Below are 14,314 nucleotides of genomic sequence, written 5' to 3' on the forward strand. Positions count from 1 at the left end.
CAGATTTAAAGATTATACAGAGAACTGCCAGACCAACTTTAGCTTGTTGGTGGGCTGGGACATCCACACAAATGTTTTGTGAAAGTATGTGAAGTGGACAAAGTACCTCTTTTGCATATATCAGCTATGGGAATGTTCCCCAGAAAGGCCATAGATGCTCTTGTCTCCAGAGTAGAGTGACCTCTAGAATGAGTGGCAGAGTCCCCTTTAGCTTTAGCATAGCATGTCATGTCTGGACCCATTTAACTAGCCATCTGGCAGAGCCAAATTTGGACAGAGCCTTCTCTTTGTGGGCTTTGGGGAAAGCAACTAACGTGGTTGTGTCTTCCTAAATGGTTTAGTTCTGTGAACATAGTGCATGAGAGCACTTTATATGTTTAAAGTATGAAGAGCCCGTTCAACTGGATCAGGTTGTGGTAAAAAACAAACGCACCACACGAATCTCAATGGACCGATTAAGGTGGAATTAAGAGACTACCGTAGAGAGGAATTTGGAATTGGTTCAGAGGACAACCCTATCCCTATGTACTTGAAAGAAAGGTTCTTCCAGGGCAGGGTTAATGCCTGAAACTCACTGACCTGCTCGAGTGAGGTGATGGTAACTAGAAAAGCCACCTTCCAAGAGAGGGACTAAAGGGGGCAGGAGTAGAGGGGCTCAAATGGAGGGCCCAAGAATCGTGTCACCACATGGAGATTCCAGGAGGGTGCCGGTGGGACCAGGGGAGGGATGACCCTCAATGAAAGCTTTAATGACCGGTATCCTTAAGAGAAATGGGTTGTCTATTCTGAAGGCAGGTAGCCACTGTGGCCAGGTGTAGTCATATACTGGTAAAGGTTACATCAGAAACCTGCAAGCGGAATAACTAGCAGACCATGTCCTGCATGGTGCGTTTTAAAGGATCAATCTTTTGAATGACAGTAGTACACAAATCTTCTCCACTTGGCAGCATTGCAGGCCCAGGTGGTAGTTCTGTGCACTTCCTTGAGATTGCTCATTCATCCAGATGGAAGATTACGGTACCCAAATTCTATGACCTCAGGGGCCAGTTTGCAAGGTTGAGGGACCTGGGTGTCCGATTTCTCCGTGGTTCTGCAGCAGAAGGCCCGGCTTGTTGGGGAGTCTCATACAGAACCAGAGAGGTCAAGCAGAGTCGTGAACCAGGGCTAGCGGGCGCCACAAGCAAGTGAGTGACGTCTGCCGAAGCCTCCGATCCACAAACTCAGGGAGAGGTGGAAAAGCGCAGGCAAATATCCCAGACCACTTCTTCCGTACAGTACTGCAGCTGGACTGTGGGTGTAGGAACCTGGAGGTGGAGTTTGGGCAATTGGCATTTTCTGCTGTTGTGAATAGGTCTATTTGTGGGAATCCCATCTGTGAAAGTAGCGGAGGAGGACTTGCATGTGGAGTTCCCACTCATTGACTTGTGGCTGCCTCCTGCTGAAGTCATCAAAATCATTGTCCATCCCTGGTAGGTACTCTGCTAACAAATGCATTTTGTGGCAGAGAAGCTACTGCCAGACACTCTAGGATCGCTGAGAGTTGTGGAGAGCATGTGCTCCACCCAGTTTCCCAAAGTAATACATAGCTGTCATATTGTCAATCCAGACAAGAACAATGTTCCCTGTCAGCTAAGGTATAAAATACTTCAATGCTAGGTGAGCAGCTAAAGGTTCCAGATAGTGGATGCGGAGGCCCTGGTGTTTGGGCTCCCAGTGTCTTTGGACGGTGAGTTCGTTATGTGCCCCCCACTGCAGAGAGTGGACAAGTGCGGCAGCTGATCAACACTAGATCATGCCAATGAGCCCTCACCCAAGACCACTTTTGCACTAAGCATTGCTGTGACGGACGCATGTGGTACTATAGCAATGCAGGAGGCCATCGTGCCTAGGAGGCGGATGACTGTTCGGACCAAGAGTGGCTGATTTGATTGGAAAAAGAGGAAGTAATGCCTGAAAGGACTGGATCCTGGCCACATTTGGATAGGCTATGCCTACCTCCAAACTGAGAATAGCCCCTAGAAAGGGTTGGAGGTGGTATTTCCTGACATTGATGGTAAACTATCTGATGAAGGTCTATTGTGATTGGTGAAGTCGCAGCATTGCTGGCAGATGGCACTTTTGATCAGCCAGTCATCCAGATAAGGGAAAACGTGGATGTCCTGTTTATGCAGGTGTGCAGCCACTACCGCGAGGCACTCAGTGAACACTCGAGGTGCAGTAGTAAATCTGAAGAGGAGCACCTTGAAATGAGAATGTTTTCGCTGACCACAAACCTGAGATATGAACAGGATGTAATGGTATGTGGAAATAAGCATCCTTAAGTTCAAGCGCGGTCCTAAAGTCGCCTTGCTGGAGAACCAGAATGACATCCTGGAGACAATATGGAAGTGCTCTGAAAGGATACATTAGTTTAGGGGCCTAAGGTCCAAAATAGGTCTGAGAGGCCCATACATTTTGGGTATTACAGGGAGTACATTCCCACGTCTTACTGATGACCGGGGTGGGGGGGGGGGGGGAAGGAGGGGGCGTGAGGAGACCGGTTCTATAGCCCCTTTGAGGAAGAACGCTCTGACCTCTCAGTAGCCTTTGGTGTCCTGGTGAGCATCTGGGAGGTGGAATGGTGGAACGTGTAAACATGAGCTCGGAGGTGACGTTTGTCATGTGGAAAAGAAGCCTTGTAGGTGCCCACCGACTGGTGTTATGTAGAGGGGTGGGTGGCTTTGGTGGTGGTTGTAGCTCCTTCTGGGGAGCCACCTTTATCTCTGCCTCTAGAGTTGCTGCACCTGTAAGACTCCCTAAAAGAACCCTGAGGAGAGGATTGCTGGAGTGTTGGTAGGACATGGAGGTTGAGGTAGGTGGTCTGAGTCTCCAAGGTAAGATGTGCAGCAAACTGAACCACAAGGAGCAGCTGTCTGAAGCACACCCACCACTTTAGCCATCGCTGCATCTTTTCTAACATTTGGTCCACTTGTGAGCCAAAGAGATGCTAGCCATCAACAGGCAGGTCCAACAGGTTCTGCTGAACTTCCAGCAGAGAGCCAGGCTATTCTGCCTAGGAAGATGCTGGAATTTAACCCCCTGGCAGCAGGGTCTGCTGCATCTAGGGTACAGCAAAAATAGGTAATCAATATCTGCTTGCCCTCAGACTAATTCCTATCCCCTTTCCCAGTGCTCCTCTGGGAGGTACTGAAGAAGCTCCTCTATCTCGACCCAGTGGGCACGATCGTATCTTGCAAGAAGGACGACAGAATTAGCTATACGCCATTGGTTGGCAGATTGCGCGGAAACTCTTTCCTGCTGCATCCATGCGTTTATTTTCCTTCTCTGGTGGCAGAGCACCCCCACTGGCCTGGGAGTTGGTTCGCTTACGAGAAGTAATGACCACCAGAGAGTTAAGCAGGAGCACACCACAAATGTAAATGGGATGAGTAGGGGGGGAAGGCCTTACATTTTTTTATCCACCCTTGGTGTTATGACTGGCTCAGGCGGGGTCTTTGAAGAGGTTGGGAGTGTGGCATAGCATGCTCTTGAGCATGTGGAGGGATGGGGGTTTTAAAAAAATCCTCATCTACGGACTCTGGTAGGTACACCTTATTTCATAAGGTAGATCTTCATATAACGAGTTCCCAATAGGACATGGAATAATCTGAAGGGATGGGCAAGGTAAAAGGTTCGAGTCCCCCGGTGGGTCTGCATTGTATGGGTCACCCTGTGTAGGGGTGACAAATGTGTCACCCCCATGCTCACCCACATCAGTGTGTGAAGACCAGAGCAAAGATCATAAAAAGGAGTCCCACTGAGAAACAGGCAGGGAGGGCGGAAGCTGAGCAACAGGGTGAGGGGATGATTGAGCATGGGGTAAGGGGCTGGTAGCCTTATCTGCTCTCGGTGGAATCGATATGACCAAGACTTCCTCGTAGGACAGCGGACGTTTCAAGGATGGTACAGCAGGGCCCGAATGGCAGACTCAGATCTAGCCCGTATGGGGGTGGATGACCACATGTCTGTCTTGAATCGATTTCCTCTTGCTGCGTGTGTGGAAGCAGCTCGACTGCGCTAGTGTCAGACTTGCTGGTGGATGCAAAGAGGTCTTCAGCTCAGAGGATGAATGTGGTTTTGCCGCCAGTCTGCTTGGTGCAGGTGTCAGAGTAGCTGGTGCCAAAGCAGCCGTTCGAAAGCTTCTTAAGCGCCGAGCCAGAGTTTGGTAGACCATCCAAACAAGTCTGTTGGTGCCAACCATAGTTCGAAGACAGGGGTGATCTGAAAGCCTGTCTCTAGTGCCCCAGAGTGGCCGAGTACCCTTTGGGAGAGGGCTGATCAGATGAAGTGGTGTCGAGGGGTGGTGGTGTTGTACACAGACTTGTGGGCTTGAGGAAGATCCTCAATCTCCAGATCTGAGCCAGGAGAGAAAGCCTCTTCATCTGCAGCCAATGGTTGTGGAGGATGCTCACCCCCCCCCCCCCCGATGTCCTGGAGTGTCATCACCGCTCCTATGCGCCCAACTGTTGCGAAGAGTTTTCTTGGAACCAAAGGAACGGCAGGTGTCGCAGACAGCCTCATTGTGTTCTGCAGCAGGCACAGATTACAGACCCAATGGATATCTGTCTGAGGATATTTTGACTGGCTTCAAGGACAATACCGAAATGGCAACCGTTCCATCACCATCGAGGCATGGTGCAGTGTTGTACAGTTCCTACTAATTCAGTAAGTCTGTGCGTTTGGGCAACAGAAGTGTCAAAACTAGGACTCAACCCATTAGAATATGTTGACCTGGTGCCTTTCTGGCCCATACAAATAGGGTCCCTCATCCCCTGCGATTTGGTCTTCCCCCAGAATGTATATTATACACTTATGTGATTTATTTAAGGTATGGTACTATATACACACACTAGTTTATCATCCCCACATGATTAGATCAGGATTCTTGGTCCTGATGAAAGGTCTCTATCTTTTAGACAGTAACAGGCATGAAACAGGTAGACCCTATTTCCTTATAAACACAACCAACCTAGTGCTCGAGTGGACCATTATACCCATCTCTCACCCGACTCCACATTTTTAAAAATAAAGGAACCCAGTGATTAAATAGAATTTGATTCTTTTAGTTATTTTTACTGCACATTTTTCCATTACATTTACAAACTGATTGCTTGTGCATGGGCCCGGTTATCCTCACAAGAGGAGAGATACGACCAAGAGACGGGAGTAGGCCCTGAAGGGCAAGTACCAGGAGGGGTCACGGTAGACCCAAACACCACTCAAGCAAAGTAACTAAATATCAACCAGAGAGGAGTGTAAGAGACACGATCGAAATACAATACTGATTGAGGGAAGGAAACAGTGTGAACCAAAAAGAGGGCCATAACTGTTAACTTGGAGCACAGATCCAAACAGATGGCAGAAAGAAAACAATTTAACAATGGAGATGACCATGCACATTATCACCAAGTGGAGGAGTCACAATACTTTGACTTGAAAGACTTCGGAGAAAAACAACGTGCACACATCTGAACCAAACACTAGATGGCAGGAGTTTCCATAGCCACACATGCCTTGAACTTGTTTTTTTACCCTTTTAAGAAGCATTGGCAGGGTTGGGGTTCGGGCAATGTAGAGAGTACGAAACATGGGTGAAGGCTGCCCCCAGAAAACAGAAGATCTGGGGCAAGTGGTTGGAATGTTATGGTGTGTCATAACAATGGTGATGTATTGTGGGTATAAGAGACGTGTAGTCCTTTTCAATCAGCTGTTGGTTTCTTTTTCTTCCCTCACTAATAATTTTCACAAACAAAAAGCAGAAGAAAAAGCAGAATGGGAAACCAGGTGGCCTAACTCAGGCCAGCAGCTGCTACGTGTCCAATCTCTACTCCTTTCACCTGTGAGACTATTTAACATGGTGAGGTATGGAGTACAGCAGTTTTCACATTGTTAGGGAGAGGATGATGGGATCCATGCAGCTGTACTGGTCCACTACAGTAAGTCAAAGCTTCCATGTTAGATGGTGCAAGTACCGAGTTACCACCACTGTACCCCATCTGTTAAGAGCAGCAAATAGTCAGTCTGCGCAAGAAAAAGCTGTATGGCGGATCCAAAGTAGATGATTAACAGTTAGTCTGGAACTCCATTTCTTTCCATGCTCATCATAGAGCTACAGAGACAAAAAGGTAAAGGGCACAGTGTGCAGAAGGCTTTTATGGAGGTTTAATAACCAGATGCAATTAGAATTTAGTAGGACACTCATTGGTTGGGGAAAGGAACAAGATGCTACTTGTATGGTGCACATGTGTGGGGTGGTAGCATGGAGGAATAAGGGAAGAACATGATCCTGCTGAGAAGAGAAGCTATACTGGAAGAATTAGTAAAAGGCATGTCCTTCCATGGGAAGAAGGAGCACAAGCCTGTTATTCACAATTGGTATCAAGCTCCGAAAATATCCAAATAGTAGATTAGCCCGGTCATGCTGCTCAGAGACTTTGTCAAGCATATTCACAATAACCTGTCTGCTTTGTCATGAACATTTTACAGGTTATTGAAAAGAACAGATATCCTACTTTGTGTCAGAGAACTACAAATATTATGGAAGTTTTGATACAAGATTGACTGACAGCACTTTGGTGTGACCTGCACATGACTTGGAATTAAGGTACACACTCAATGAAATAAAGTTTAAGGATGTACCGAAAAGCTCCGTTACTAATGAATTAGTCTTTATGACTTGGTATAAATAAATGTGCATGCTAAAAAGTCAAAAAACACTATTGGACAAATTCTCATGACAGAAGAAGCACAATAGTAATGCACAGTTATGGTGTGATTTACTCATGAAAACATTACAAATAGGACGCAACATGTGAAAATGGCAATAAAATAAATCAGACAGGCAGCGATGTGGGTTTCGAATGACAGCATCCATGTACACCGCAATCTAATATTTGATGAGCTAAATATTTAAGGAGCAGATGTGTGGTTAGAAGTGAAGATTAAGAACCTTAATAGCAGATGAATTAAGGAATCCTCCAAAAGGGAATGTTTTGTTTTTGGGGTCTCTTTTACATGATCTGGTGCCCCTCTGTCAGGCACTGGAATGTGCAACTCCGGTAGAGGCTCTGGATGTCGTAACCCCTGTCAAAACCCCTTTGAGAGGCACACAAGGCAAGCAGGGGTGTAGAGGATTGTGGCACTTTACTAATGCTGTCCTGGGGCCCAACCTACTATGGCTCCTGAGTACCTGGAAAACACACAAGGAATCCACAATCTAGAGGGACAGGGTACCACAACTAGACTATCAAGTCATAAGACCTATCCAAAGGGATCCTTTTCATAAGATCACATTCTACACAGTCATACCATACATTTCCTTAGAGGCATCAAAATAGGAGCCTGTGACTGTACACTTCTTTTTATTTAGTACTGACATTGTGCCTTTTATAAAGATTCTTTACATAAATTGTAGGAATTAAAAACAAACTAGAACTGTTAAACTAACTACTTTCAGTAACTCCTTATCTGGTGGAGACATTCCAACTGCAGAGTTCTCACCTTAGACTATTCCCCTAGGCATCAGACTGGACCCAGACATTTTTTAGCAAGGTCTTTGCACGCCGGTAGGTGGTGTCGTTCTACTCAGCATTAGGTTGTCAACAGAGCAAATACAGGTGCCACTCCAGCACCTATATTTGACTGTTTTACCGCACCAGCAGCACAGAGCCAACCTGAGGCAAAATGATGACTGTACCAATGTGCCAGGATGAGGTCCGGAAGGATCTCTTGAATGTTAGATAAACACTTCACAGAACAGGGAAGATTGGTAAGGAACATTGGCTAAATAGTATCTACCAGAAAAGGCATTACTGAAGGGAAGTAACTTGTTTATCTGACAGCCTGATAGCCGCATATTCTTTACCTTCAATTGATGCAAAAACAATTTATCCCCGGCTGTGGGTCTGCAGTCTTTTTAATACAAAAAAGTCCTAGAGGACTAAATAGTCAAAATGAACATCTCGCCAGACCAAATGTCCAGGTGACTGCTTTACAGATATCCAGAACTGGGGACTCCTCTTGCTAACGCAGTGGTCACAGCATAAGCTCTTGGTGAATGAGCTTGCAAGCCCTCAGGGAGCTTACTTCTTAGTCCTTGTGTAGCAGATTTTAAATACAGAGGATGATCCATCTGGAAATTGTTAGTTTGTGAACTGCCTTGGCACATGCAAAATAAATAGCTCATCCACCCAGAAGTTTTTGGATCCAATAAAGGGCACTATCACTTTACATTGATCGTACCAGACGGTGGAGTCGCTCCTCTTCCTTGGTAGGATGAGGGTGGTGGGGCAAAAAAAAAAAGTGTGACGTGAAAAGATGTGACTTTCGTATTTAAAAAGAAAAACAAACAAAAAAAAATATAAAACGCACGGGTCCCAAGGAGAAAAAGGTAGTTTACGGGGGATAAACCGAAAGGGCCTGCAACTCACTAGCCCTCTGTTTTGATAGTCAGCAGACAGAGGGCAGCTGTGAATAGGCTCAAATGGTGAATACATAAGCAAGGTGAGAACTAAATTAAGATTTCATTAGGGCCTAATCAAGTACACAGGAGGAAACATGTAAACTTTAGGAAACGAGATATAACAAGTGACTTCAACAGGTTAAGTTGATCCAGCAACTGTAAGAGGCTGAAATGGCAGAAAGAAACACCCTTAATCAAGGCCGAACTGAGCAAGGGATAAGACAAACAAGTTACTTCCATTTGGTAATACCATAACTGGTTGAAATTAGCTGCAGATTCCTTACCTTGGAATAATCCCCAGACTTTAGAGTGGATCAGGAAATTTTTCATGAGCAGTACCTCTGCGCGCCATTAGGCGACATCGCTTGGCTCCATGTGCCTTTGCCTGTGCTAAAAGTTACATGTTCTGTCTCTATAAAGGGCAACACCCCAGGGTTCTGACGTCAGGTCTGGTCGTGACTTTCCACGCCAGAAGTGCAGAGCTATGAACCACTGATGCATGAAGCCAGGGCACTTAAAAATGAAACAGTCCTTCACTTTGAAATCCCTTCACAGAGCACGGAGGATGGGTGGGTCGGTAAGGAATATTCAGTTAAACAGTATCAGATAAGGTGTTAGCAAAGGTAAGTAACTTGTTCAATTGACAGACTTCTAGCTATAGATTACTTACCTTATAAGAGCTACCCAAGCAATACCTCTCTCCCCCCCACCCACAGGAGGGGCTAGGACAAATTAAACTAGAGACTGTAGGACCGAACGGGTAAAGTGTCCATCCCGCCGGACCAGACTGTCTAGGCAGTAGTGCTTTGGAAACGTGCTTAGAAGACCACGATGGTTCCGGAGAGATATCCTTTTTATGTGTCATCACTGTTGTCACAGAAAAGTTGCCATATGTTATTGTCCTGTATTGCTTCAGAATTCCAATGCTTCACAAAAATAATTACAAATAAATAGATATCAAGAGCCTCAAAAGAGCAATACAACATTCAATGATGGTTTCCTTTACCTTGAAGTGAAAAAAGCATACAATTACCCGAGTCACTATTTCTAGGGGAAATCAAAAAAGAGAAACTCATTGTGGAGGTCTATATATTTTTACAGGTGATTGTAACGGAAATGCAAATTAAAGTACGTTATGATATGGTAAGTAACTAGACAAAGGAATACTGAATCATGTACAGAGGTTTAATAGAAGTTTACAAGTGTAAATTGCACTTTCTTCCACTATGCAAAGTAGTGCCCTGCCACACCAACTGACTTCTATTGCAACCCTGAAAACTTCGTCCCAATTAGCTATTGTTCAAAAATAGCGGAGCCTTCTATCAGGGATTCCTATCTAATGTGCAACTCCTTATTTTCATTATAATTTGGTAGGAGTGCCACACTCATTAGCCACTTTGCTTTGTGAACACGACCTAGAGAGTGGAGGTTGGAGATTCAGGACAGTTCTTAAGTGCACTCACTTTCTAGCATACAGGAAGAGGCCAAAGCTGACCAGAATCACAATCAGGTAAACGTTGGTCGCCTCATTCCAGGCTTCGTGAACAGAGTAGTCGATTGTTTGATCATCTCCCATTGCACCGTAACCTCCTGCCATAGCTCTGTGGGTGGAAGAAAGAAAGTCATAAAACTGTAGGGAACAAGTATTTGCATAGCCAATAGGTCTCACCTTTTGGACCTTAAGTGTTTACCCATGAAGCGCATTACTCTGGGATAATTACAATACGAAGTAAAGGTTATGTCGTACATGCACGTTTAAACATTTTACGTGTGTCAAATAGCACTCAATTCAAAACACGGTAAGTGAATTGCTAGGAGAACAGTGTTTTGACCAAAAAGATCATGTTTTCCAGAAATAAAATTATCTGCCAAGAAGGTGCTCAATAAAAGAAGGCTCTCAATAAAGTCATAGAGAAAGATCAACAAGAGCAGCAGCTCCTGTACTGACCTACAGATATGGCAAGAAATGTTGAAAATGAAATTAACTGAACAAAGTTTCAAATAAACCTGAACATTGTATCTAATTCCCAAGCTCGGCGCACCATAGAATACTGCAAGATCCTCGCCTGCATAATGCCTCAACTCAATCACACAAAGTAATTATAGCTTGCTGCCACTGCATTGCAAAAGTATACAAGCAACATTCTAGGATTTGAAAATATCACCACCAGATAATGGTGATGTTTAACAGGTACACTATCGTCATCCTGACCAAAGTCACTCTGGCTTACGGTTAATTTATATAGGTTAAATAAATAAAATACGTGTGTGCGTTCCCAAATACTGCATATTTTATATCCACAAGTACCATGTTCTTTTTCAATCTGTTGTTGCACATGGCAGTGCTTGCCTTGGGGACGCATTGTACTAGTCAGCACTCCATGGGTGTGCTTATCAGCGTGAATTGATGCAGCAGTTTCAAATTGGAGGGAATGGGAAAAATACAAGTTAGAAAATGGGAGCCGCCAGGAAGATTAGGAATAGCTGGCAGAGTCAGAATGAAACCTATTACAAGCTAGTAAAGGGGTGAATGAGCTTGAATGGGCGGGGTGGGGTGGACACGGCTCTTCAGGGGTGCTAGTGAACAAAATGAAAACTAGTAAGTCAACTGAGAAAGGATTTGCTTCTTTATTAAAACCGCAGGACTAACTTGGCAAAATCAATTACACCCATCCCCCACAGCCCAGGTAAACCCTTTATCTCAGTTGACTTACTAGTTTTCATTTTGTTCACTAGCACCCCTGAAGAGCCGTGTCTACCCCACCCCACCCATTCAAGCTCATTCACCCCTGGCCATTCCGCACTGGTTAATGAAGGAGCGACAATAAGGTGTAAGAAATGGAATTACCCAGCTGCATCCTGCCCAAGTGTCAACTCACCTTGGCGAGATCTCTTGTCGTCGACATAGGTGCCGAAGGGGGGACAGGAGAAGTGCACTTGCCCGGACAGCCGATGTGCACGCTCACGGTGTCGCGCGCTTTCACTAATGATGCTGTTTCTGATGCGGACGTAGCTGTTAATTGTCTGCGTGCGTGGTATTCGCCGGCCTGCTTCATGCTGCCACGCCTTCCCTTCGACCCCCAACAGCATTGAGAACCAGAAGCTGCAAAAATAGCTGGGGCCCCCCCATGTCAACCCCGGCCAGACGGCGGCTCATGCAAGACTTCAAAAAGGTAAAGGAGTGATCCTTCCCGTTCTTTAAAAGGTCACTTTTAAAGGTACTGGTGAAAGTGAGAACTGAACCAGATTGGCACCGGCCCGCCCGTTGACACATTCACCAGAACGTTCAAGGCCGCCTCAGTTCATAGTGTAAATGGTGCCACCCTCCACGTAGGACAGTGTGGTGAGATGTAAGGTGTGTTTTAGATTATTGCGAGGATATATGAGCCCTTTAGTGCATTGTTGGTGTTTCGCTCCCATTTTTAAAATGTTCAGTTTCATCGACTTTGCAATACGATAACAACGTACTTTGAAAGTTCTGAACATAGACATGAAGACTTTCCTTGGCTTCAGGCTTCTACCACTAACCTGTGCTCACATTTCCTGTGTAAGAGGGGGTCCACCTGCCGTAGTGACCTTTTATCACACTGCATAATATAAATCCACGCGTCAGTGGCCGCGTTTCACTGCGTCTGAGAGAGTCTCATCTGTCCTAGACTTGGATAGGACATTTGCTACATGTTTTCATGTGATATGGCCCACACTTTCCTTGTTGAATCAATCCATTTTATCCATCGAGATACACCGGAAATGATGATGGCTTGAAAAAATCGTCATGATTTGGAAAAACATTACGTATGAATAAGCTTCCACAGAAACATCTGACCACAGGAGCTGCATAACATTTGCCAATGTTAGTAATTCACTAGAGAGAAAGGTACAATTGATGCAGTGTAATGGGTTACTTTCCTGGTTTCTGTGCCCCTACTTGCTGAGCACCATCCGTGAACCTGTAAGCTGTTGAAGCTGATGCACTCAATCAGTTCAGCAAGACATCCCTTCCAGTGCAGGGTGACCAGATGCGAAGCAACAAGCATTTGCAATGCAATAGGTCTCGCATTGACGAGAGTTTGAGCTATTGGCATTGAAATCAACAATGCATTTTATTTTTGTTTACTTTTTAAAAAACTAAATAAAAGGCAGTTATTTACAATGCCAATAGCTTAAACTTGCCTAACTGCGAGACCTATTGCATTGCAAATGCTTGTTATTTTCAGTTGAAAGAGCGGGATTGGCAAGCAAGGACAGGGGGTGGTACAGGTAAGGAAGAACGAAGGTGTCGGTGGGGGGGGGGGAGGGACAGCAACATGGAGAAGTGATTGGTGTAAGGGGAAAGCAGCAGCACTAAACAAAAGCAAGTAGCCGCCAGTGCTCACTTGTGCCTACATCACAGCACCTCCTTTCTGGGGCTAGGATTGATTAAATGCAGGGCTTTAAGTGGGATGATAAAACTGGGGGGGGGGGAAAGAATCTGTCAAAGGGGCGTGGCCAATGGAATTAAGGGCATGGCTTAAAAACACGAGCTAAAAAAAAAAAATCTGTGCTTAGCATAGAGTGCCACCCAACTTGTATTTTGCGGTTTGTCATTGCATCCAGATATACAATATAACAAGTAACATCATCCCTACTATTGGCTTTGCCAATGGTTGTTAGTTGCATAAAAGAAGCAGCAACTATGGCTTGTATATTGTTAGAAACGGGGTAGCGTGGTGCGGAGCGGGTAGGCTAAACTAGGAGCATTGTGTAAAGCATCTGCGCAGCCCACACAGGCGACACTAGGCACACTACAAGAGACTACACCTGGTTGTGTAAAAATAACTGGTGTATTATAAAAACATTGTAGAATGCAATCTCAGGTACAGATAAACTGTGCCAACCGGCACCGGGGAGCAGTTCACAGGGGAATTATTTACAGGGCAGGGCCAATCGGGCCGCTGCCAGAAGCATCACCAATGTACAAAGGATAAAATGTTATGTCCATCCGCAATAAGGGGGCCACCGTCATTAGCTGCTGGCACAATCATGCACTGAGCAACATCACATTTGCATAAATCCATTTAGCATGAGGCATTAACACATTCGGTCATGAATCACAGCAACATTAGGCATAACCATATGAGATCAGGCGTGAATCTAGAACATCTTAACACCGGACGTTAAGCTTCCTCATAAGTGTAAAGGTGACATCAGGCCTAAAAAGACATTATGTATAACCATAACCAGGGGCATGGTCACATGAGCATGAAGGCATGCAACCAAGCATCATATCATGACATTAGGCATGAAAAACGGTTAGCATAAACGTAAAGCATCATAACATTAGCATTAGGCCCAATTGCATGGGGCATACATATGAGGCCTAGAAAGAAAACCTCATGTTCGGCACCTCATTAGGAGCATAAATGGCATTTGTAGTAGGTGTAGAATGAAAACATCGCTGCGTGACATTAGGGTTAGGCATCAAACCCATTATGCAAAACACCATCAGTAGTGCGAGCATCTCATTAGCAACAACATTAGCATACACCCATTATGCCTAGCCTTAGCAACATTGCAATGAACATAAAAGCCTCATCATTAAGCATAAACCGGTGGGCATAAACCTCATTAGCGTAAATCACATTATACAGTAACATGTGAGCATAGAGGTATCACATCAGCATGAGGGAGAAATCAGAGTAGGCATCTTCAGTAGGCTGAAAACCAACAGCATAAATGCATATTCATATGGGCATGACACATAACTAGTGGTGCACGTTACTAAAATAAGTGGCCCCCAGGATGTAGCAACAAAGGATCACTGGCACAACTGAG

At 45.1% G+C, this 14,314-nt stretch overlaps 1 protein-coding gene across 2 annotated transcripts in view; it reads right to left on the reverse strand.

The window, feature by feature from the left end:
• Positions 1-14,314, reverse strand: part of SMIM19 (small integral membrane protein 19) — a 73,574-nt gene that overhangs the window by 19,033 nt on the left and 40,227 nt on the right. For both annotated transcript variants that reach the window (XM_085619016.1, XM_085619017.1), the window contains exon 3: positions 9,964-10,101. In XM_085619016.1, coding sequence (XP_085475142.1) covers positions 9,964-10,097 — 134 coding nt within the window. In that variant the 5' untranslated portion in view covers positions 10,098-10,101. The remainder of the gene's footprint in view (positions 1-9,963; positions 10,102-14,314) is intronic.

The sequence above is a fragment of the Triturus cristatus genome, chromosome 7 (assembly GCF_964204655.1).
Source record: "Triturus cristatus chromosome 7, aTriCri1.1, whole genome shotgun sequence".
Classification (NCBI taxonomy): Eukaryota; Metazoa; Chordata; class Amphibia; order Caudata; family Salamandridae; genus Triturus; species Triturus cristatus.